The 24076-nt window shown below is 30.0% G+C and overlaps 1 protein-coding gene across 1 annotated transcript in view; it reads left to right on the forward strand.

Annotated features, from left to right (window-relative positions):
* LOC107441235 (tyrosine kinase receptor Cad96Ca) overlaps positions 1 to 24076 on the forward strand; it is a 78094-nt gene that overhangs the window by 51958 nt on the left and 2060 nt on the right. Inside the window, 11 exon segments of the mRNA XM_087167563.1 lie at positions 1635 to 1786; positions 8027 to 8077; positions 11176 to 11300; positions 11302 to 11438; positions 11441 to 11601; positions 15018 to 15164; positions 16061 to 16217; positions 18931 to 19041; positions 21956 to 22137; positions 22225 to 22347; positions 23884 to 23995. Coding sequence (XP_087023689.1) covers positions 1635 to 1786; positions 8027 to 8077; positions 11176 to 11300; positions 11302 to 11438; positions 11441 to 11601; positions 15018 to 15164; positions 16061 to 16217; positions 18931 to 19041; positions 21956 to 22137; positions 22225 to 22347; positions 23884 to 23995 — 1458 coding nt within the window.

Below are 24076 nucleotides of genomic sequence, written 5' to 3' on the forward strand. Positions count from 1 at the left end.
GTTGTTTTGTTGATTTCCATTGTTCAAAAGTAAAGCTTTTTTTGTCACGGGTATATAAAGTTATCTCGAAAAATGAAATCGAAATACAGCAGTTAAAAAAAAAATTCCGATTTTTTGCAACAAATAAATTACAGTATTAAAATCAACACTGAACAGTTAATATTTTTTTCTATTTTTCGTGTAAAGTACTTAGAAAGTATTAAAAATTATTTATTCTTAAAGTAGTGTGCCGATCGTAAAGTTTATGTTTATAATTTACTTAAGTTCGTGTTGGCGACAACTGGGAAAGGCAATCGCGTAAACAATTATAAAAAACTTTTTGTTATAAATTTTTTTCTTTCTAATTGGCAAAAACTCTCATTAAGTGCGTTTTGATGAATTTTAGTATGAAATGCGATAATAAAGTATATGCTAAGGAATACTGTGAAGTGAATAATTAATTATTTGTTAAAATTCTTCGATAAATATAAATATTTTTCAAATAGTTTTTTATTTTATTGGTTGAAACTTTCTAGGGCTGATACGATGAAAATTCTTATCTGTTACCATTATCTCTTTTATGTTTACATATTCTAAACAAATATACTTCCCATGTAGCCTTAATAATAATGTGTAATATATAATGTGCAATAATGTGAAATAAAATAAATATAGTTATAGTGCTCGATTTCATTGTGATGATTTTACCAAAAAAAAATAACCAGTTTGATTTCCACCAAACTAGTTATATAAATAATTTGGTTTTATGCCACCTTTTCTTTACTTATATTACACTGTTAGAAATTTCTCTGAAGAAATGATTAAATAACAATTTATTTAATTTTTATTTTACCGTATTCAAACAAAGCAGTCAAATAATCATAAATAAGACGGTATTCAAACTGTTAACTTTGAGAAAAACCGTTTATTGACTGCTTCCATCTAGTACGGTTAAAAAACCAGAATTTTATTGCGCCAACTTGGCTCACCTAATAAAGCCACTTAGCTCCTTATAGCTGCCATAGAGAATAGCCGAGAAGGCTAATATATCAATCTCATAACCGACAAAACGGGGATTCGATTCCCAGTGTTGACACCACACTATTTCCGCCATTTTCTTCAACACATAAGTAGTTTCTAGTCTGTTGCATTCCCCAATTTGTAACCCTGGACTATTAGAAAATGATAAATTGTTTTTACGCATAAATGGCAGCACTGGGTCTAGCCAAATAGCTTTTTTACGGTTTTGAAACCATACTAGTTGCAAACAGTTAAAAACCGTGAAATTTTGTATTCATGGCTTTTAATTATACTAGTTGTAAATGGTTCCAAAACCGTAAAGGTAAATAATGTTCTTTGCCGCAAATTTTACGGTTAATTGGACGAACATACTACTGCCGGTTATTTTACCGTAGTTTTAGAATGAAAATTCTAACAGTGTATTGTATGAGAACAATTTTCAAAGAAAAATTGTTGCTTTTTTTTTGTTCTAAATCGAAAATAAATATTTTACACTTATAAACTTTTACAACAACTTCCATAAAAACTTGATTCCAAATAATCTATTTATTGTAATTTATTTATTACAAAATATTTCACTCTAACACAGAATTCTCAACTTTTATATTCAAACAAATGTGCTTTAACTCTTACAGGTACTCGAATCACCACCGTAAGAACTCGTGATGAAGATAACGATCCAATCGAATATGGTATCGAACCCGCAAAGTATGTTGATGGATCGGATTATTTCCAAATCAACAAGGATACTGGTGAGGTTTACCTCAAAAAGTCCTTCACAGGCCTGGTAAGCATTTTTTTATATTGTAGCTTCGATAATCTGTTTACAATTTATGACAAAGTGGTTTCTTGAACTTTTCTAGTTTATAATTGCAGTTAAGAACTGTTCTGATATTTTCATTTCTTTCGCAATTTTTAATTGTCCGCCAACATTCACTGGAGAATTGTGAATAGTTTATTAGTTACATTTTCTTCATGTATGAAAAGCAAAATAGAGGTATAATAATTAAGCTATTATTGTAAAGAAAAATAGTATCACATTATATCTTTCAAGACAAAAGGTATTATAAAATAGCAAAGAAACGTTCGTAACATTTTCCAGAACAATAACATCACACTTTATCGCTCAACATGAGGATCATCATAAAATAACGTTTGCTTTTTCAGACGCTACGTCACTGAATATGTCCTTATAAGTTGTGCTATGTCCTTATAAGTTGTGCTATGTCCTTATAAGTTGTGCTATGTCCTTATAAGTTGTGCTATGTCCTTATAAGTTGTGCATGAAGAAAAAAAAATTTCTTATACGATTACCGTACTGTGTGGTAATAATATTTCTGATAATAAAAATCAAAACACCTTTGGTAACAAAACCAAAATATACCGTATTTAAACCGTTCATTTCCTAATTTCTCAGTCAGTAATGGTTTTACGGAAATTCTAGTTTTCAAAACCATAGTTCTTACTATCGCACGTAAGTAAAAAATGCAAAAAAGTTATTTTATATATATATACACCGAAGAGCCATTACATTATGACCACCCTGCTAATAACATGTAGGGCCACCTTTAGCCCTCAAAACTGCTAACACCCGCATAGTGGCATTGATTCCACTAGGTGGTGATAGGTAGTCTGTGGTATCTGGTACCAAGCGCTCACCAACTGGTCCGGCAATTCCCTCACATTGCGAGGAGGTAGCGTGGCTGCACGAATTGGATTTTCCAAGTAGGACCACAAATGCTCTATTTGATTAAGGTCAGGTGAATTTGGAGGCCGAGACATGACTTAAAAGTCACTGGAATGTTCCTCGACGATTCGACCCTTATGACATGGTGCATTATCCTGTTGGTAAACACCATTCCCCGCTGGAAAAACTGTAGCCATGAATGGGTGAACCTGGTCTGCAACTATGTTCAAGTAGCTTACAGACGTCAGGGATTGTTCTATGAGGAATGGGTCCTAATGTGCCCCATTAAAACATTGCTCAACATCCTGGGCGAGAAACCATGAAAACCTGAGCGAGCCCCCGCCCATTGTTATAGATGGAGGGTGGTCATAATGTGTATATATTCGGTGTATATATTCCAAATGTCTAAATTACAAAAAATGAATATTGAAAACTTTTTTTATACCTACATCCTACCTACCGTACAATAGCTCATTACTGAAGTAGGGGAGAGTGGAGTCAATTGTAACATTTTTTACTTAATTATTTTTAACTAACAAAAAATCCAATATATTATTAGTATTAATTGACAGACGAGTAAAGTAGACTATCCTCTACTAGAAAAAAAAAAACCTTATTTTAAATGTTATTATATTAGTTATTAACTATTTTTGACAGTCGTGCACCTGTTACAATTGTCCCCACTTACCAATTGTAACAATTCATAAATTCAACTAAAACATAGTTAATTATACATATTATCATAGTTGTGATATATTTTTTTATTGATCAAAATAGTAGTGATATTTTAGGAGTAAAAATAATAATGAGCAGAGACCTAAAGGGTTAAACTTTTAACTTTATGGGGTTAAAATTTTTTATTTATGCTGTGAAAGGTGACAAATAAAATAATGCACATGCAACATAATATAAATGATATAGGAAACTATTGGTGGTTCTTACAGAGTTAAGTAATGGTTTGTAAACATAAGATTATTTATTTTCAGCTGTTACAATCGTCCCTTTACTTATTGTTACAATCGTCCCCAAGACGACATTTCAGCTTCATTTGTTAAAAACAATGCTAGTTAATTAACAAAACTAATTTTTTTTTGAAATGTTAATTATGGTACCCTTACATATTCGGTTAATAATTTTTATTTGTTTTAACAAAATTACTTTGTTACAATATAATATTCTAATACCCAAAAAAGTACTTACGTAGCGTGAAAATATCTTTTGTGATGTAACTCTTTCAAAAGTACATAAAAATGGTTGCCAGCAGGGGTGTACATGCAGATTTATTAAATACACCTTGTGCGCCACCTAGGAACCAAATCTAGAACCCGACACTCGAAATTTTTGCTCTGTTACAATCGTACCCTGTTACAATTGACCCCACTCTCCCCTAATGTACAATTTCGGAGGGGGTTTTGTCTTTGTTTCCCAAAACTACGCCAGCTGTTGGATTTGAAAATATCCAGTTTTTTTGTATGTGAGATATCTCAAAGTTGTTCTGGGGGGGGGGATATTTGTGGCTGTGGGGATTGTTATATTGTTTCCTCATTCTTCTTCTCCGTTCGGACGTAACGTTTGAATTTGCTATGATTTGATTATCACTATTTTTTATAGGAAAGAAAGCCCTGTCCACTCGCTCCTGACCAAAAAACCCGAAATGCGTATTCTTCTTATGTTGGTGTAATTACCCCCCCCCCTTCCGAAAATAAAAATAAATAAAAAAATAAAATTCATCGAGCGGATCGTTTTTATCAGTCCTGCGAAAAGAAAGATTTGAGAGTATGAAACAGGACAACGAAGCTGACTGTCCTTGATTCATGATGGCCGGTGAAGGTCAGACTTCGATTATTGCCTCCAGAGAAGCGTCGCATCAATTTGTATCTTTTTATTTGTCTTAAAAAAGACGCCTGACAAGTGATTAATTTTGTTCCGTTAATGCAATGTCTCATCCATTGAGGGATTCGCGCTACTGTGAAAAATTGGTAGCTTCTGTTTCAAGGACGCTAAAAAACCGAAATTATTGCTCTTTCTTTGAAATGTATATTCCAAGACAGTTTTTTTTCTTTCTTTCTCTACCTTTTGTGTATGTAAATCAGTAAAATATTCCCGAATCTTTACTTTTTTTTTGTTTTAAATTCATTGCCAGCCGTTGTATAGTAATATAATCTCTAAAAAAGAATTTGAATATACTTATCATTAGAAGAAATCTATCGACTCTCATCATAGTTTCTGATGTTAACGCGATAAACTTCATTCAAATTTCTCTAAAAAGAAACAGGGAGAGATTCTTATCTACCTGATATTTTCTATATAGCATGTCTCAATTTAGACCTATTTAGAAATTTTTTTTAATTGCTTTAAAACAAAGATATGTTTGTTCAAAGTATTTAGATTTTTTTTTCTAAAGTGAAATAAGTGATATTTTAGGTATAAATGAAATTTTAAAACTATTTTTAAGCAAACCTCTAACATCACATAGTCTAAAACGGGCATATGGTTCAACATTCAAATTTGGATCATAGAATCTCTAAAATGGGTTGCCAAAACATTTCCGGAGATATAAATTTAATCTTCAAATTTTTATTTTATTTGTTATTGTTGTTTCTAATGCCACTTGCCACACTAGCAAGCCTGCTTGGTGAAACCGAGTAAATTTAAGGCAAAGTTTCTTGATTTTCAGAGGCGCCATCTATGGCCGAGAGTTCGTCTTCAGCCACACATACGTCACACCCGTTTAGAGAGCGGACCCATTCATACATCCAGTCATTCATCCACAGATCGTAATTTTTGACCTGGATCTGAGAACGATCGATCTCCAATTAAGTACCCCCAGCGGTATTGATTTGTTATGGTAACATGGAGGACTTTGCGACTCGACAGTTTTAACGTGCATCAGTCACCATTTACAACACGGGGAGTCGTCGGCCAAGCCATTAATCATTATATATATGTTTCGCTGCCCACAGTTTTAAATAAAATATTTTTGTAATTTTTCGTATCTCATTAGTACAGTCAACAGTCTGCGGATCTAATATTAAGTCCACTATAAACAGTAGTATACTTAATTTTTTTGAAAATTTACCTTTTAGCGTATGGCAATAGCATTGCTGTTAAATAATTTGCTTATAAATTATTCAATGATTAAATATATAATAAATCAAATATTAAAAAGAAAAAGTAATTCATTAATTTTTACATTCTATGGAAGAATTAGTACTTTTCAAAGAACTACAATTCGATATTAAGTGGAGTTTACCAATTTTTTAATCAACAATTATTAAATTAATCCAGTGCATTCTTGTCCACATTTTCTATGTAGAAAAAAAAAATCCTTTAATACTGATTTCTCAGGGTATGCAAGAGTAAGAATTGACATTATGTAAAGAAGTGCCGCCATTTGCAATTTTAATTCCTGCAAACTTAAAGTTAAAGAAATAAAAAAAACTGAAGAAATAATGCCCATTATAAATGAACTACCAATTCTTCAGCCGTTCACTATACACATATAAAATAACGTTAGTTAAATGGGAGTTCAGAAGAGACCACAGGAAAAATTTACTACAATTGAGTGTCCACTATAAATCAAAGGTTCATTATATCAACTGGATTATTTTATCAGCTTTTATTATTTTTATTCATACGGTTGTGTTCTGTTCTGGTTTTACTAATGTTATCTAACTTGATCTGACAATAAATAATACGACTTTTAAAATTCCAAACTGTCTTCAGCAGAGTTTGGATAGATTTTTATGACTTTTTATTACTTACTTTCCCTTATTTAACAATAATGCAAACAAATATAAAGATCTGTAAATATTGCTGGGTTTTGCATGAGTTTTTGTCCCTTTCATCTTTTAAGTGTTTCAAAATGCTTTGCATAATCTAAATTATTGTTCTAAACTGACAATCATTGGAGAACAATTTTTCTGTTGGTCATTCAAATCATTAGCTATTGCCTTCTTCGAGGAAATGTTTTGGAACTTAAATCAGTGTAATCATCCAAAAAAAAGTTTTCATCCAATAAAAAAATTAGTATTTAAAAGTTACACAATAGTAGTAATATTTTTATTATGTAATTTTCAATAGTTACGCAATAGTGATAGCATAGTAATAGTTTACTCAGAAAATTAGACTGAGTTATTAATAACATCCGATATGATGCAACTCACTAGAATTTAAAATGAAAACTTTTTAAACAAAACGGAATAAAAACTTTACTTGAAATAAGTTCACAGTATATAAACGTTTTCAAAAATAAATTATAAACATTAGAAGTTTAAAAAAAAATATTTGAATAAAAATTTATTTTTACAATTACAATTTATTTGCAATTTATTCATCTAATGGCATTTATTCATCTAATGGAAGTACAATTTATTTCGTAATTTTATTCTGTTCCAGATTTTTACCCAATAAAATGCCCATTTGGCTATTTAAATCAAATCAAATATGTTTTTCGGTTTTATTAATTAATAATTATTAATATATTTTTTATTAATTATATTAATTACAATTCATTAATTAATTATTTCATTAATTATAATTTATTAATTAATTATTTTATTAATTATAATTTATTAATAATTTACTAATAATATCTTAATACCTGTAAATAATTGCTCAATAACTTACAGGTCTAGTGCAGTAACGCAATCGTAATTAATTACCTCAAATGCAATGTTATATACTAGTGTTCAAAAGTTGAGCATAATTTAATACTTCTACGAATTATGCTCAACTTTTGAAAACTACACTTTACGAAAGTACGAGTCTAATTATGGTATGAAGTACGGGCACTTCAGGTGCATCATCCGGAAGATCATTTTACAGTAAAATCAGTAATTTTTACAGTAATATTTATTTAATTAGAGTGTTTTTACGGTAATTATTATTGTAAAAACTACGATATATCAAATTTTTTGTTTCGTAACATGTTCCGGTAAAAAAGGATATCACGGTAAAAATTACCGGCACACTGGGTACCGGTACTTTTTACCGTAATAAAATCCGGAATTTTTTACACTGTTGTGTAATTTCAAACTGTAATCCTCACCGTAGGTTGGCATCAATATAAAAATTTCTTTATATCTGTAATTGTATTTCTAAGATATTTAAAATAATAATAATAAAGTACCAAAATTGACGCCAAGAATTTATTAATGATATTTAATAATTATTATCAAATGTGTTCTTCAGATTGCTACTTAATTTGGCTAAAATTCACATATTTTTTGCAATTTTGATGATTTATTTAATAATTGCTGTTTTATTACCATGTCTTCCATAAAATATTCTGTACTAAATAACAATCATAAAGTAACATCTCGATATTTTTTTTTCTAGGGCGGAAATGATTTTTATTTATACGTAACTGCAAATGATGGGCATCAAATGGTAAGATATTCTTAATTATTTATTTATATGTAACTGTATATATTTAAAAATGGCGATGATAATCATTTAAAAAGCTTATTCTCGTGAAATATAGAATTTTTGACCCAATAAATCTGTGGCTTAATTTAATAACAACCAAAAAGAACATTCAATAAAAAAGGGACATTATAAGCAAAACAGAAAAGAAAAGACCTAATTTTTTTTCAGGTACTGTGATAAAAGTAAAACTTCACTGATAGAAAATCGTCTTCATTGGTCTAAAGTTATATCATAAACATAAAACTAGTAATAGCTGTTAAATGAATAATCCCAAGAAACTGGAGCGAAAAGATATACTTGATATTATTAAAACTTCATTTGGTTCAAAAACTTATGAAGGTTGCAAAGGTCGACATGTTTCGAACGCCCAAAAATAATAGGCGCACATTCTCAAAGCTTGCTAAATGTGAAGGAACAAAACAAAGGTTTGAAACAAAAGACGTAAGGTTGCCTACAAAAAAAATAAAAATAAATGAGGGTGAAGAAACAAAACTAGAAAAACCGCAGTAACCAAGAGAGGCAAATCGGGACAAAAGACACTTCAACACGTTATCCAGCAATACTAGTATTTTTCAATTATTCTAAGAAGATTCTTAGAAGAAGAAGATTTAATTATTCTATGAAGATTCTAAGATTTTCAATTATTCTAAGAAGATTCTTAGATTCTAAGAATTATTCTAAGAAGATTCTTAGATTCTAAGAATTATTCTAAGAAGATTCTTAGATTCTAAGAAGATTCTTAGATTCTAAGAATTATTCTAAGAACTGCGTTTTATAATTTTTGGTAATTTTCTTTAATTATCCTAAACAAATTTTTAAAGAATATTCACTCAGAGTGATTCACTGCATGCTGATTTTGGCGGCAATATTTCTCAGCATTTCGTGCTATTTTTCTTTTAAGAATAATTTGAGTAAAAGTTCTTAAGTTCACCTATTTTGGTGGATGATTAATGATTTCAATGCTTACGGAACTCTATTTCAGATTTCTGGAGTTAAAATAATTAGTTCTCATAAGAATGCGTTAGATACAAAAACTTGTGTTTTTATTCGCGAAAAGTTGGAAGAATCCCAGGGTTTGATGTGACACTAATAAGTCTATTCTTGTCGGAAATCCCACCAAACCAAACTAACTGTTGAAAAAGTGAAGATACTTGATAAATATTTGGTTATGAATTATATTTTCCAAACCCTTTTAAAACAGCATGAATATCTGAAGAATTACATACACTTAGGTAAATAAAAGATATGAATGCTAGATTCTAGATCTTTTCAATATAAATTCTAGGTCTAGATCAGCGGTTCCCATTTTTTTTTCCAGCTACGGAACCCTGAAAAATCAGCCTTCTTTCGGTGGAACCCCAACTTTATAAATAAAATTTAAGGCAATTGCGAACGTTATAACCTTCAAAAGACTATATTTAAAATATTTAAGCAGAAGAATGAAGATATTTCGTCGTTTTATCATCAATAATCTTAAATTACGTTTTATGTGCTATATTTAGTCTAGTAATGAATTTGTTTTTGGTGTATATACACCCGCTGAAAATGATTAAAATAAGCAAAATTATGGTTTATTTCGAAATGAAAACTTAAAATAAATACCTGATAAAAAAAATTATTACGGAAATATATTTTTTTTTATTAAACAGTTTAGTTATTTTGATTTGAAAAGTGCGATAGGAGATACTAATGGAATATTTTAATAAATACTTTTTTTTTTCATAATTTTTTCAATGCATTGTTATTAGAGGCATCATATTCTCTTTTAAAAAATGCCATTTTAATCCCATTGATATTTTACTTGAAATAATTTTATAAAGTCTACAGTAAGATTAAATAAATAATGAATTATAGGTTGGATATAAATATAATCAGAGGTTTCAAAACTCAGCACTGGTTATAAAAAGTACTGACTTGCGGAAACCCTTTGAATCTTCCAGGAAACCCTAAAGTTTTGTGGAACACCATTTGGGAACCACTGTTCTAGATAAATAAAAGATATGAATTACAGATTCTTGATCTATTCCATATGAATTATAGATAAATAAAAAAAACATGAATTCTTCTAAAACATTCGCTGATGAAAAGAAAATAGAAATTTTTTAAATCATTAAAAATAATGATGATCCTCCCATTGATCTACATTTATGTGTAAAATCACAAACTTTGATTTTAAGTAATCAATCAGACATCATAATTATATTCGGGGTTTTTTTTTTCTTTTTGTGTTGCATGACTGCTAGTGCTATATTGAATTTAATGATAACATAATTCCGTGTGAGAAATTTATCAGACTCTATTTTTTTTTTTTTTTTAGTAAGTTAACCTACATTTATGTAGATCAAAATATGTCATTATTATGAAATAACTATTTTATTTATTATTTACCATCATTCGGTATTTATTATCATTTGGTATAAAATGCTTTATACTAATAGTTTGCAAATTGCATAAAAATTAAAATGTAATTTTTTCATTTATGTTTTATAGAGAAGTGTGAATACAGAATTTGTCTCGTTTTTGACACTAAGAAGAAAAAAATTTAAATGTTTTTGAGAGCAGAAAAAATTGCAGTTCAATTGCAAACACTTTTTATTTTTTAAATAAGTTAGAAAATGTCCATTTTCTTACAGAAAAAAAGTTAACTAAGTATTTTTAAATAATGCATTCTGAAATTGAGAAAATTCGCAGACAATATTAGGTATTACAACATGGGCATATATCTTCATTTAGTATTGACCCATAATATTCAAATTGGACCTCGTATTATATTACCGGGTACTTGTGTACCCCACCAGAGGAAGTAATTATACGCTTATTAGGGGGTACACAATGTGATCCTATACGTTTACTCAACATTATATACAGAATAATACAATATGCTTTTCAAAAAGAACGAGCTTTCCTTTTTCAGTCAATAGCTACCTGATGAAGGTAAGCTCGTTTTTCCAAAACGCATAGTTTCATTCTTCCTTATATGCTATATTAAGTTTTAATACCTATTCAAATGTATTTTCGATATTTTATTATTCACAAATATTTTCAAATATCTTTTTCAGGCCAAAATTGAGGTATACATCCGAGTGCTTGAAGCCCACGGAGCCACTTCTGACCTACCTCTGAAACTGCCCTTCAGCACAACGCGCCCACGTTTACGGCCCTTTCCTCCCTTTGTACCCAGCGCCCCTCACCCCGCCCACCCCTCCTCCTCAGCTTCCAGACCTTTTCGCCACCCCCCTGCGAAAGAAGGGAACACCTCAGCCACCACCTCCTCTTCCCCCTCCTTCATCCCCTCCCTTGGAGATCAGCCCCCAGTTCGCGATGTTCCTCCGGGAGAGGGCAGCGAACAGGCGCAGGGCAGCCAGGGGGCCTTCATCGCAACCACCGTGCTGCCCATCGTGGCCGTAACATTAATTGGGCCGCTGGTCTTGCTCAGCATGTACCTCTTGTGGAGACACTGCAATAGAAACGAAAAACTAGTCGCGGTAAGTATCACAGTTTTAAAAATTTATTAGAATAAATGTTTTACCTTCATTTATTGCGCCAACCATAATCTTCAGTAGCAATGGACAACTAGTCAAATTTTAATTTTTGTGGCGTTGTTAACCATAAACTTTAGTAGCAATGGACAACTAGACAAATTTGCATTTTTGTGGCGTTGTTAACCATAAACTCTAGTAGCAATGGACAACTAGTCAAATTTTAATTTTTGTGGCGTTGTTAACCATAAACTTTAGCAATGGACAACAAGTCAAATTTTAATTTTTGTGGCGTTGTTAACCATAAACTTTAGTAGCAATAGACAACTAGTCAAATTTTTATTTTTGTGGCGTTGTTAACCATAAACTTTAGTAGCAATGGACAACTAGTCAAATTTTCATTTTTGTGGCGTTGTTAACCATAAACTTTAGCAATGGATAACTAGTCAAATTTTCATTTTTGTGACGTTGTTAACCATAAACTTTAGTAGAAATGGACAGCTAGTCAAATTTTCATTTTTGTAGCGTTGTTAACCATAAACTTTAGTAGCAATGGACAACTAGTCAAATTTTTATTTTTGGGGCGTAGTTAACCATAAACTTTAGCAATGGACAACTAGTCAAATTTTCATTTTTGTAACGTTGTTAACCATAAACTTTAGTAGCAATGGTCAACTAGTCAAATTTTCATTTTTGTGGCGTTATTAACTTTTAACCGAGCTTAAAGTCAAAACGTAAATATTTTCCTCATAAAAGCCTCTTTTTTGCTTGAATATAAGCAAAACCCGATTCTGAAGCAAAGCGAAGCGATAAAGTTTTTTTATCTAAACCAGTTTAATTGCCGAAGGAAACTTAAGATGTTTTGAATAACCGCTTTTCCCCTCGTCTCAGTTCTCTGTAATGATCAAACAGATTATGGTGGGTTTAATTCTGACCCGTGCATTCTGTTAAACACACAACACCAGTAACTTCGCATATCTTTGTGTAGGCCTCAGCTGCTTTTTTGCCTTTATAAGAAAATAAAGTAGGAAGTGGCAAAAGTACTTATTTTCGCACTCCTTGCTAAAACTGTCAGTAAACTATTAAAAATTGTCAAAAATGGAAAGTTACCTATGAAACATCTTAAGCAAGTAAAAATAAAATCTATCTGAAACAACAAATAAACGAATCACAACTTCAGAAGACAGGACTCATAATTTCAAAACTTGTTTATTGCCAAAGGAAACAACGAAGTTGAAAGATTGTTATAAAAACATCACTAAGTTTCATCAAAGATATTTAAATGCCATTTTAAAATATTTAAATCTTTCGAACAAATTTTTCGTTTTGCATATGCTTGGCAAGTAATAGATACAAATTTTAATTATTCACGGCAACTATTTAAATTTATAACCTGCGATAAACTTACAAAAATATAAACATAAGAAATGTAAGATAAACATTAAAACCATCTATTTGGCGGAACTCTTTAAATCGAACTAATTGGAAGCAAACACATAAATGCAAATTTGTTTTGCGTAAGAAAAGTTTGAGAAGGCGAGGGGGACATTGACTATCAAATTAATTTCCTTTATTTGAAATACTAAAGGTAAATAATCAAAATTTAAAAGAAATAAAAATAATATTTATTTTAAGATATGGTTATAATACCAAAACTTTTTTTTTTAGTTATTTTTTTAACGAATCGATATGATCTAAAATTGTTTCGCGTTCAACGAATTTATTTTCGGATCAGTGAACTCTATTCGACGTAAATATTCATTTTTTTGTTTCTTCTTCTTCGGAAGTCGAGAGAATGCGGTTAATCTTTTCGTATGCGATGACTCACTAATTAGTTTTAAAGCGTTAACTTAAAATTACAGACGATTGCATCACTCACGCATATGTATTTATTAGGCTGAATTTATTACGATTATTTATTACCTTTTATTACGCTTATTCAGTGATCTCTAATGATAATAGGATATATCTAGCGAACGGACGAGAGATATTTACATGGTTCCCACTTAATATCAGAAGGGGGAAAAAAATTCGCTGACTTTTCCAGGTATTTCAGATAAATTTCCATGTAAAATCCAGAGTATATTTTATCTACACCATGGAATTTTTTATCGGAAAGTGCAATTTTTTTTTTTTTTTTTTTTTTTTTGAAATATCAAATATTAGATTCTGAGAGCAAAGAAATATCTTTGAATAAGGATGGAAGCTTAGAAATGTTTCTCTAAAAAGTGGAATTTTTACAATAAATAATTGTAATAAATGTTTAAATTAGTTAAAACAATAACTCATACCTGTTGCTGACAATTCCAAGATTGGTTATTTTCCATGTAGGATTACAGGTCTTTTTTTTTTTTTTAATAAAAAATTCGAAACCTTTTTTGATTATTTCCTGCTTTTTAGAGGAGTCAGAATAAAAGTTAGCGTTTCACGTTATGGTCAAACAGTAGCCTTTGAACTTCACCCTCAAAAAAAAAATTTTTAAGATTATTTCAATCCCTCATTTGTTCGTCCTTCACCTCAAAGGAAATTGGTCATAGTTTAAAAAGTAGCTTTGTTCTTTTTCACTTAAATACTAATTCGTAATCCCTAAAATGCATTGTTTTTTTTTTTACTTCACTGTCGATTATTTAAATCTGTCACTGAAAATGTATACAGTGAAACCCCGCTATAGTGAACACGGCTTATAGTGAACTCCTGGATATAGTGAACGAAATGCTCTGTCCCGTGCCTTGCTATACACGTATAATGTTGTTTTCAGTGGATATAGTGAACCAAAAAAGTGATTAAGTTGGATATAATAAACTTTTTTCTGTCTTCGACTGATTTCCTCCCCATTTTCTTGGTAATAATTTTGAAATTTCTTCTTCAAAATAAATACATATACCGATTTTTAAAACCATCTATAGAAACTACTTTTATGTGCTCGAATGGCAGGTTAGACAGGTTTAAAAAGCGGAATAACAGAAAATCAGGAAAAATTATCTGAGAGTCGGGAAGTGTTTCCATATCTGATGTTAAGGATTGCTCATCAGCTAAAGATTACTATTTTTTATTTGTAGGCAAGACAAAGAGTAATGAAAAATGACACATTTTTTGCTATTGAATATTTTTCCGTCATTTATATGAATATAATGTAATAGAAGGGAGGAGTTTGGGAACCATTTGTGAAATTGCCTGCGTAACTGATATAGTGAACTCCCGGTTATAGTGAACCGAAATTTCGGTGCCTTGAAGGTTCACTATAGCGGGGTTTGACTGATGAAAAGTGATATTTGCGTAAAAAAATTTTAAAATTACTGACTTTTTTCTAGTGTTTCTCAGACTAATATTATTTATTATGATTGTTAAGGTACTGTTTAAACATGTTCTTCCTTGAAATTCTGTAACTACTTTTTAATATTATTTTTCTCCTTATTTTTCAGTTAAAGAAAGCCTCATCGGGTGTAGCACGCAGAGAAGGGAGTCTCTCTGAAACGGTCGCATTCAGTTACTCTCCTGCTGCACTCCTGCGACCTGCTACGCCACCTTTCATCGGATCATCGAACTCAACAGGAAACGTCTTGCACAGAGTAAGCATACATTGAAACAATATCTAATAATATTATTCTACTTTTATCGAACCGTTTCGATTCACGTTTAATCTTCAATATTAATCAAGCAATCAATATTACCCATCGAGAATAATTCCATCACAAATTCATGGATTGAATCGTCGGTTAATCTTTTCAAAGTAACCACCATTTGGTGCTGTCTATGCAGAGCGCCTGATTTAAAAATCAGGGTGCCCTAGGAACAAAACTGATTGGGGTTCCATTGGTCCACAAGTTTACATATTGTTCATTTGCAAAATGCTTTTGAACTTTTTATAACATAAATTATTATATTATTGTAAAGTTGTGTTTACATTTTTTTCAATTTTTGTTTGTTCGTTATTCTAACAGATAATTCTTAAGGAAAAACAGAAGAAAAAAAAATTTGTGACAATTAAGGAGGCCCCCAGGCGTACAGGGATCCAGGCCCAGGTCTCTCAAGTCTTATGATAAATCGAACTCTGAGTCTGTAAAAAAAATTAACTAATATCACGAGTGGAATGCAGCAAAATACATTCTTTTGTAGTTTTTCCTGCCAGCAACGCCATCTTTTAGCGAAATTTATAATTAATTTTAAAACCTAGTGAGAATAAATAATCCAGTCTATTAAACAGAACGCCACAAACATGTTATCTCCATGCGTTCTTTCTTCTTCTTTTTAAATAGATTTTTTAAATCATCGGTCAATTTTTGGAATTCCCATAATTTATTTTCTTATTTAAAATTTAGTGAAATGAAATTTTTTATTTGTACAGAAAATATTGATTGCATGTTCAAATTTTTAATGAATTAAAAATTTAAAAAAATAAAATGCGCCCTTAAATTTCCGTAAATAAATGTTGACTTCTTTTAACTGTGTATTTTTATTTGTTTAGGTGGGAAGTGATTTAGACAAATGGGAATTTCAGAGGCACCGTTTGCAGTTTATAGGAATCCTCGGAGAAGGTTGTTTCGGCCAAGTTTGGAAATGTCTTGCCCAGGACATTGGTCCACGTCAAGAAACAGCAACAGTGGCCGTAAAAACACTCAAAGGTCTAAATTAGTTAAAGTTTTTCATTGGGAATTTATTTTTTACCTATTATTCAGAATGTATAAAGAGTTTGATTAAACTATCGAAATGTTTTCTAAATATATAACCTAATCGTTTCTGTGTTAATCTTGCAACGGTACCCGAATTGTCACTCAGCAATCGTGATGATTTTTACTTTACAGATTTTCTTTTCTTTTATAACCATCCTTAAACAGCGAACCCAATTTTGAATTTACGACTACTAACGTTCAACTCTGTAGCCTTGTAATTTTGAACCCGATCCAGAAGACAAGGGAACTCCTGGATCAGGGAGAAATTTACCTTTCGTGGAGGACTTTTTGATAGAACTAACCCACATACGCGTTACACGAAAAGGAAAACCACGAAAACCTCCCAAGATTAGCTTGATGGCAAGGGGACTCTAACCCATGACTCGTCTACCTCTGAGTATATTTTTACGTCGGCACTGTGGTCAGTGCGGAATTCATATCAACCAGCCATTGCTGGGATTTGAACCCGGTTCACCTTATTGGAAGGCGAGCGCTCTACCCCCCGAGCCAACACGGCCATTATTTTACAGATTTTTTTTATTCGAAATAATTTTTAAGTTATAAATTATAAAAAAACTATATTTTTTGCAACGAATAAATTGTCAAGTTCCATTCGTTCCGCCGGCGGAGAGCCATATTGGTTGTAATCAGTTAATTCAAGACATTTTTTCTTTTCAGAAATTTTGATTTCTGCGTTTTAACAGTTCAAAATTAAAAACATTAATTTAAAAAACTAGAACGAAATTAAATTTTTTTTTAATTATAAATATCAAAGATTCCATTTATTAGTATGAATTTTTTAGGCAACGATTATTTCTTTGATTTTCTAATTTTCTTTCTAATTTGCTATCGAGTTAACTGTGGTAGGTTTTCGTGATTTTCCTCTTCATGTGGAGCAAATACGGTTAGTTCCATCAAAAAGTCTTCTACGATGATTAGTTTGTCCCAATGCTTGACTTAGAAGTTTCCTTGTCTTATGGGTTAGGTCTAAAATTAAGAGGCTACGGAATTGAAGCACTGATATTCGTAAACTCAGAATTGAGACGACTGTTTAAAGCCGGTTATAAAATAAAATATAAAATAAGTTTCGGTTAAGAAGTAATACATTACTTAATTACAAAAAAAAAGCTTATTGTAAAGAAAAAATTTCGCTTAATTTGCGAATGTTACCTCAGGTACCTTCTCTATTAGAACATTTTATTATATTATTAGTCTATTGAAAACCACTTTAAGGTTTCAATACGTGATTTCAAATGGTTTGATTACTCAACTGATGATAAAAAAAAAATTTAAAAAAACTCTACTTGAGATAAATAAGTTGTTTTGCTCAGATAGTTTTATTGTTAAAATTACTTACAGAGTAAAACAATTTTTGGGAATGTTTTTGTTCATGTTAAAAAAAAGTTGATAGCTACAAATAACAGACGATTATAGAATACATTAACAAACTTTTTTTATTATATACCTCTGTGTATTTTGCATAATCTAATCTAGTCAGTTAATCTTAAATATTTTCTTAGCTTAAAGTTGTAGCAATATAAGAAGTTAAATAGTTTTGCTACTCAAACAATTCTTTAAACTAGTGGGCTGCGCCCCCTGCTCACAAACGCTCGCCAACCCCCGAAAATTGCTACGCATTCTTATATGGTTTGCTTCGCAAACCAAGCTCGCTTCGCTCGCTACTAACTTAGGTACACTGCAAATGCACAAAATTCTAGAATTCAAAACAATCATTCAAATCCATACAAAAACTTTTTTTTTAAAAAAAATTACATCATTTTAGTAAATACTAAGTCGTTAAGATAAATTTGAATTCAAATAAATGACATGTAATTCGTTAAACCTATTAGAAATGTGCTATACTATAATTCGTGATCTAAATCAAAAATCGTCAAATAAATTCGTAATATATAAATTCGTGAAAAAAAGCGCTTTTGACAAAATACTAAAATAGAGATCTATCGACAAAGACTACTCACTTCCGCCTAGCTTAATAGTATGAGATTGCCGTAGCTGATGCTCTCTGGTTATTTCAGTTTCCGTTTTCAAAAGCGCTATATGTTGAGCCACCTCAGCTAGATTTGGCATGCGACATTTTTAGCTGCAATCATTGGTCGATTCGCCGTGTAAGAGAAATAGTAACATAAACAGAACAAAGCAAACGTTGTCACCGGCGGAAAAGAAATACAGCCAAAATTTGGGAGCCACGTAAGAGAATTATATATATTAGATTCGTTTTAAAATTTGCTTTCAAACAATTGTTTAAAATTTACAACCTTGGTTGTCCCCTTGGAGATGACGTCAAAAGTCATCATTTTTAAATTTGAAACTTTTGTGCCTTTGTATTTTATTACCACATTATTCTATGATTATTAACCGTTATACAATATTATTGCATCATTTCTTTTTTAATAAAATAGTGCTTACATTAATTTAAATAACCTTTTAAAATACTCAAAACTACAAAAGGTCAATTGTAATAAAAGGCTTATAAAGTAGGCATAGAATTATTTTGATTATTGCTGATAAAATTTATTTCTCATCTTACGTAACTTGCAAATTTAACCTGTCTATATTTCAGAAAACGCATATTTAAATGCTTAAAAATTACTCAAAACAAAACAAAAAAATTATTTCTTACCGTATTGTTTATTCTAATATTTAGAAAATGCAACTGAGAAAGAAAAGAAGGATTTACTTTCCGAGCTAGAAGTGATGAAACTCCTTGAACCACATCCAAATGTTGTTACACTTTTGGGCTGCTGTTCGGATAAAGGTAATAATTTTTTATTAATTCAAAGTTCATTTCTGAGAAGAAGAAAAATTAAAATTCATCATAAAAGACAAATAATATTAATAAGAAGTCATTTAAGACTTATAACATAATAATTAAAAAGATCACTTATCATAGGAAATATGAAAACATCATTCAGAGATTATTGTGCTGCGGAAAAAATCCGAATTTTCAGATTTTTCAGTAAACGCGATCCGGAAATCCAAGGTCTAAAAGTTTCAGAAAATTATTGATCACATTTATGTATTAAAAAAAATTTTTGTTTTATTTAGAAATATTAGAAACCGAATTTCATGTTTTGAAAATATCAATGATTTATACTTGGCAACTCATTCATTTGTAAATACTTTTTTTTGGTAGAATAATAAATGTGATTAGAGATAAAAGTAAAATTATGCATAATTATTCATTTAAATTATGCTGTATATAATTTATTTAGAATTTCATGTTTTGAAAATATCAATGATTTAAATTTATTAAGACGTTAAGTTTTTGAAATACGTAATTGATTTTATTGGAGAAATTTTCAGGATTTTTGAGTTGGGCTCACAATCACCTTTGATCATTTCAATAACGATGAAGAAGCTTAGATAGAACATTTGCACAACTCAGATTATAGTCCTGTCCCTGCCTTAGTAAAGGGTTTATAGAATCGGTAGTTGAAACATACAATTCTCTTTTTATGCTTCTTAAAAATAAGTTTTCTTCAAAATGAACCCGAGTCGAGATTTCTTTTGCCAATATCTCGTATCGGGTTGAATAAAGAGTTAAAAGGCACAAAGCCAGAAGCGGCTGCTCTGCGCCAAATACGTTAGGACATAGTCAATATAAATAAATCCATTGGTGCATATATAAGAAGAGAAAAGATCGCTTGAGTGCATTGGGATCATGGGACTCGTATAAAAATGAAAGGGATAACATCTCAATAAAATACCATAAATAATAAATTATAGAAAGTCAAAAAATGATTTTTAATTAAAAAAAATCAATCATTGATTTTTTTAATGACAATTTAAAAAATTAATTAAAGAATATCGGATGGAGATAAAAACACAATCAACAACAGCGAAAAATAATTAGTTTTTATTTTAACAATAAATAAATGAAATTTTTCAACTGTTCCCAATACTTTATAATGGCTGGTGCTTATGGTAGCTGAATGTCTTCTTCGTTACACGCACTGTAAAAGGTTGTTTTTTTTTTTTTCTTCCTCTCTTCTGTTTAAAAGAACTCTTCATACCAATTTTGAAATATTAAATTAGAATGTAGGAGCAGAATAAAAATAAATAAACATAAACTATATATGTTACATAACATAATGATTGTATAATAGAAAATAAACTGATCAGGTTTTCTTTTTATAAACAAATATATATATATTTCCATAAAATTCAAATTTTCCACTTCTGTTCATATTATCTTTTTATATTAGATTTTACTTTTTAAAGGAAAAAAAAGTTCAGGAGATCTTATACATACCCACCCACTTTGTATAATGGTAAAGAGTAAACAAATGTGTAAACATTTTTAAATAAATAAAGCATAATCAACACTTTAAAAAGTGCTTTCTCAACATACAATATACGTACTAAGTAATGCTCTAAAGACATTAATTAAACAATATATAATGATAATAACATAGCTTCACTGCTTTTCGACCAATATACAATTACTAAATGAAGAAAAAAAATACAGGAACTGAGCCCTCATAGTAAGCCCTGCCTCAGATTATGCAAGGATAAAGAGAAAAACCATTTTGCTTTGGTATTTCATAAATTAAACATTTATACATGAACGATTGACAGTTGTAAATAAAAAAGGGAAAAAAAAGAGTTATTTTTATTTAAATATACCGAAGCTTCTTTTCTTAAAAACCAATTGTGCAAAACTTAAATTTTTTTTTAAATTCAAAAATATTATGTATATTCCTTGTAAATACTATTAATTATTTGCTGTACTTAGTCTTTTATTTTTTAAAACAAATCGACAATGTTCTTTTTGCACAGAAAAATAATCAAGTAATTTATTACCAATTGTTTTAAAATCTCAATGTAGTTCCACCTTCAAAAATTCTCCTCTGAAAAGGTGTAACCGTTAAACTATCAGGGGTGCCACTTTAAAAAAATTTCAAGACTGAACTCATTTTTTGACCAAATAATACTGTCTAGCGTTGTTCACGAAACTTTTAGAAATTTATAGCACACTGACACCAAAATTTTCCTTTCCTTGATATTAGCCTACATATTAAATTAATCATTTGATTATTTTTCCTAATTTTTTATTTTATGTTTTTTTAACAAACAAAACGAAAATAACAGCCAACCTTGTATATTTTTTAACAACTATTACTGAACAACCTGAAACCATTCGTATCCCTGTTTTTCACTTCACCATTACTTATTTTTCGCTCTAGCACTATAATTTCTTTCTTCTTTAAAAAAAATAATCTTGATTTAACTTTGACCAGCATGACGATAGGTTATGGTGGAGGAAGCAAACTAGAGCAGACTTAGATTCATTAATAGTACAAAATTTAATTATACAAGTAGATAAAGTTCAGACAATCCCTTTTGTCAAGACTTTAAAGAATGAGATTTAGTGAAGCTGACAAAAAGAAGATAAATTAAAGTCCCGACATCAATACCATATCATATGTTTTCATTAAGATACAATATTTTTTTATTTCGACAAAAAAAAAATTACAAAATTTCTAATGAAAAAAAAAAGAAAATTTTTTTTAATTGATAGAATTTATTAGTCTATTGATTTTTCTCAAGACTGATTTCAGTCCTTGGGACTTAAGAGTGGCACCCATGTAAACAATACAAAAAAATTTTGTCTGTTTGTTTTAATTAATACTGTTTGCAATTAATACTAAAAATCTGAATCATTACAGATCCCATCCTTGTGATAATGGAGTTTGTAAGTCGGGGCAAGTTGCAGACATATTTAAGAGAAAGCAGAGCAGAAAGACTTTACGGCAACTTACATGGTAGCAGTAAAAACTTGTCCTCCAGAGACCTGACAACTTTTTCTTACCAAGTTGCCAAAGGAATGGACTATCTGGCTAACAAAGGAGTAAGTTGCCATAACAACTACGGTTTACTTCTAAAATATATTTGTCTATTGATTAACAAAATATAAACTTCAAAATGCATCTTTCAGATAATTCACAGAGATTTAGCTGCGAGAAATATTTTGGTTGATGAAAATAAGGTGTGCAAAGTAGCTGATTTTGGATTTGCTAGGGACATAATCGCAAGTCATGTATATGAAAGAAAATCAGAAGTAAGTTACACTTGTTGATCGAATAAATGTAAATTCTTTTTTTTTTTAAATTTAAAAATGAAATTTTAACACAAGGAAGCATTGTATTCTAACAATGTTTCTATCTGACATACATTTAAACAGTGCATAATAAACTGGCACTTATAAATCGCACTGAACCTGTAATTTTAAGGAAAAGAAGCTTATGAAAAACAATTGAAGACCTTGGTGATAAAAAGTGAAAATACACATTTTTGTATGTTCTCATTTTGCAATCACAGATATTTTTGTATGTACTCATTTTGCTACTATAGAGTTGCTTATGAAAGTTGACCAATGTTGCACGTGTTACCATTTCTCAACAAAGAACTCGTAATACTTGAAGAATATAGAAGCCTTTGTTGGATATAATTACATAAAGAACAAAAAAAAAATTTATCAAATGTGTATTTTCGCTTTTTATCCTTAAAGGTCTTCAATTATCTAAATTTGTGGGTGTATTGTATAGGATAATGTTTAATTTTTAAGATTTGATCCTTAAGTTTCTTTGTGATTAATGAATGATGCTTTCAAAATAACATTAGCCATAGCTGTACTAATAATCTACTTTTAACATATTGAAAGAAAATTTAAAAAAGAATTTTCACAAAAAAAAGTGCCAGCAGAATCCTACGTAAAATTTCAATCACGACTAATCAAAAACTATAGCACATATTTTGCCAGAACTCTAGGTTAACTATTTTTGATATTTAAAAAATTACACCAGCACTTACCTAAATGGTGTTCCATTCCGTTTAAGAATTACAGAGACTCCGAGAGTTAAGAAATTTTTTTAACTTGTTCTGATTTTTTAAATTTGCATTTAATTAATAATACATGTTTTATTTATTATTTCCATTATTTTTATGAAATTATTTAATTGAAATGCTTGAAAGAAGATATTTCAAAACAATGTTTTTTCTAATAACAATAAATATATGAATTATGAAAAATTTTAGAATTATATCGCATTAAATAAAAATAACCAAATTCAACAGTGAAGAAGTATGTTTCTCTGATAACCATTTTCAAAGTTTTTTTTTTCTCCCTTTATAGCTTTTATTATAATGGAAACCATATTTCATCTCATTCTTTTTCAGTTAATGCATGAACTAAAATCAAATTAAGAACTAGGTCTTGACGTATGAACTTAACTGTTACAAGTAAAACCCAATTTTAAGCATAAAATTGGTAACTTCCTTCTTCATTCATTCACTAAATATTTTCAAATTAATAAAATTTTGAATTTTACATATTTTTAAAATAATTAATAGTATTTCATTAATATGTTCATAATTGCTAACGAAATTTATCCAATGAGAGATGGGGTTCCGCCAAAATAGGTTTGCTATTTATGGTTCCACAGTCGGGAAAAAATGCTAACATTGGGAAAAATGCTGGTCTACAACAGATTGGCATACCAATGGTTTTCGCAGAACACTGGCATGTGCTCATAACAGTCAATGGATCAAGTTTATTGATTTATGAATAAATTTTTATTAATGAATGCATTTTTAGGGACGATTACCAATTCGATGGATGGCACCAGAATCACTTTTTGACAATATCTATACAACTAAGACAGATGTTTGGTCCTTTGGTGTCCTACTCTGGGAAATTGTCACCTTAGGTAAATTTTAATTTCTATTATAATACCATTATCCAACTTCCTGCATTAAAATACTCAAATATAAAACCTTTTTCAAAACTT

This window comes from Parasteatoda tepidariorum, chromosome 1 (genome assembly GCF_982258835.1).
Source record: "Parasteatoda tepidariorum strain Cologne lab strain chromosome 1, Ptep-v5.0, whole genome shotgun sequence".
NCBI classification, from domain to species: domain Eukaryota; kingdom Metazoa; phylum Arthropoda; class Arachnida; order Araneae; family Theridiidae; genus Parasteatoda; species Parasteatoda tepidariorum.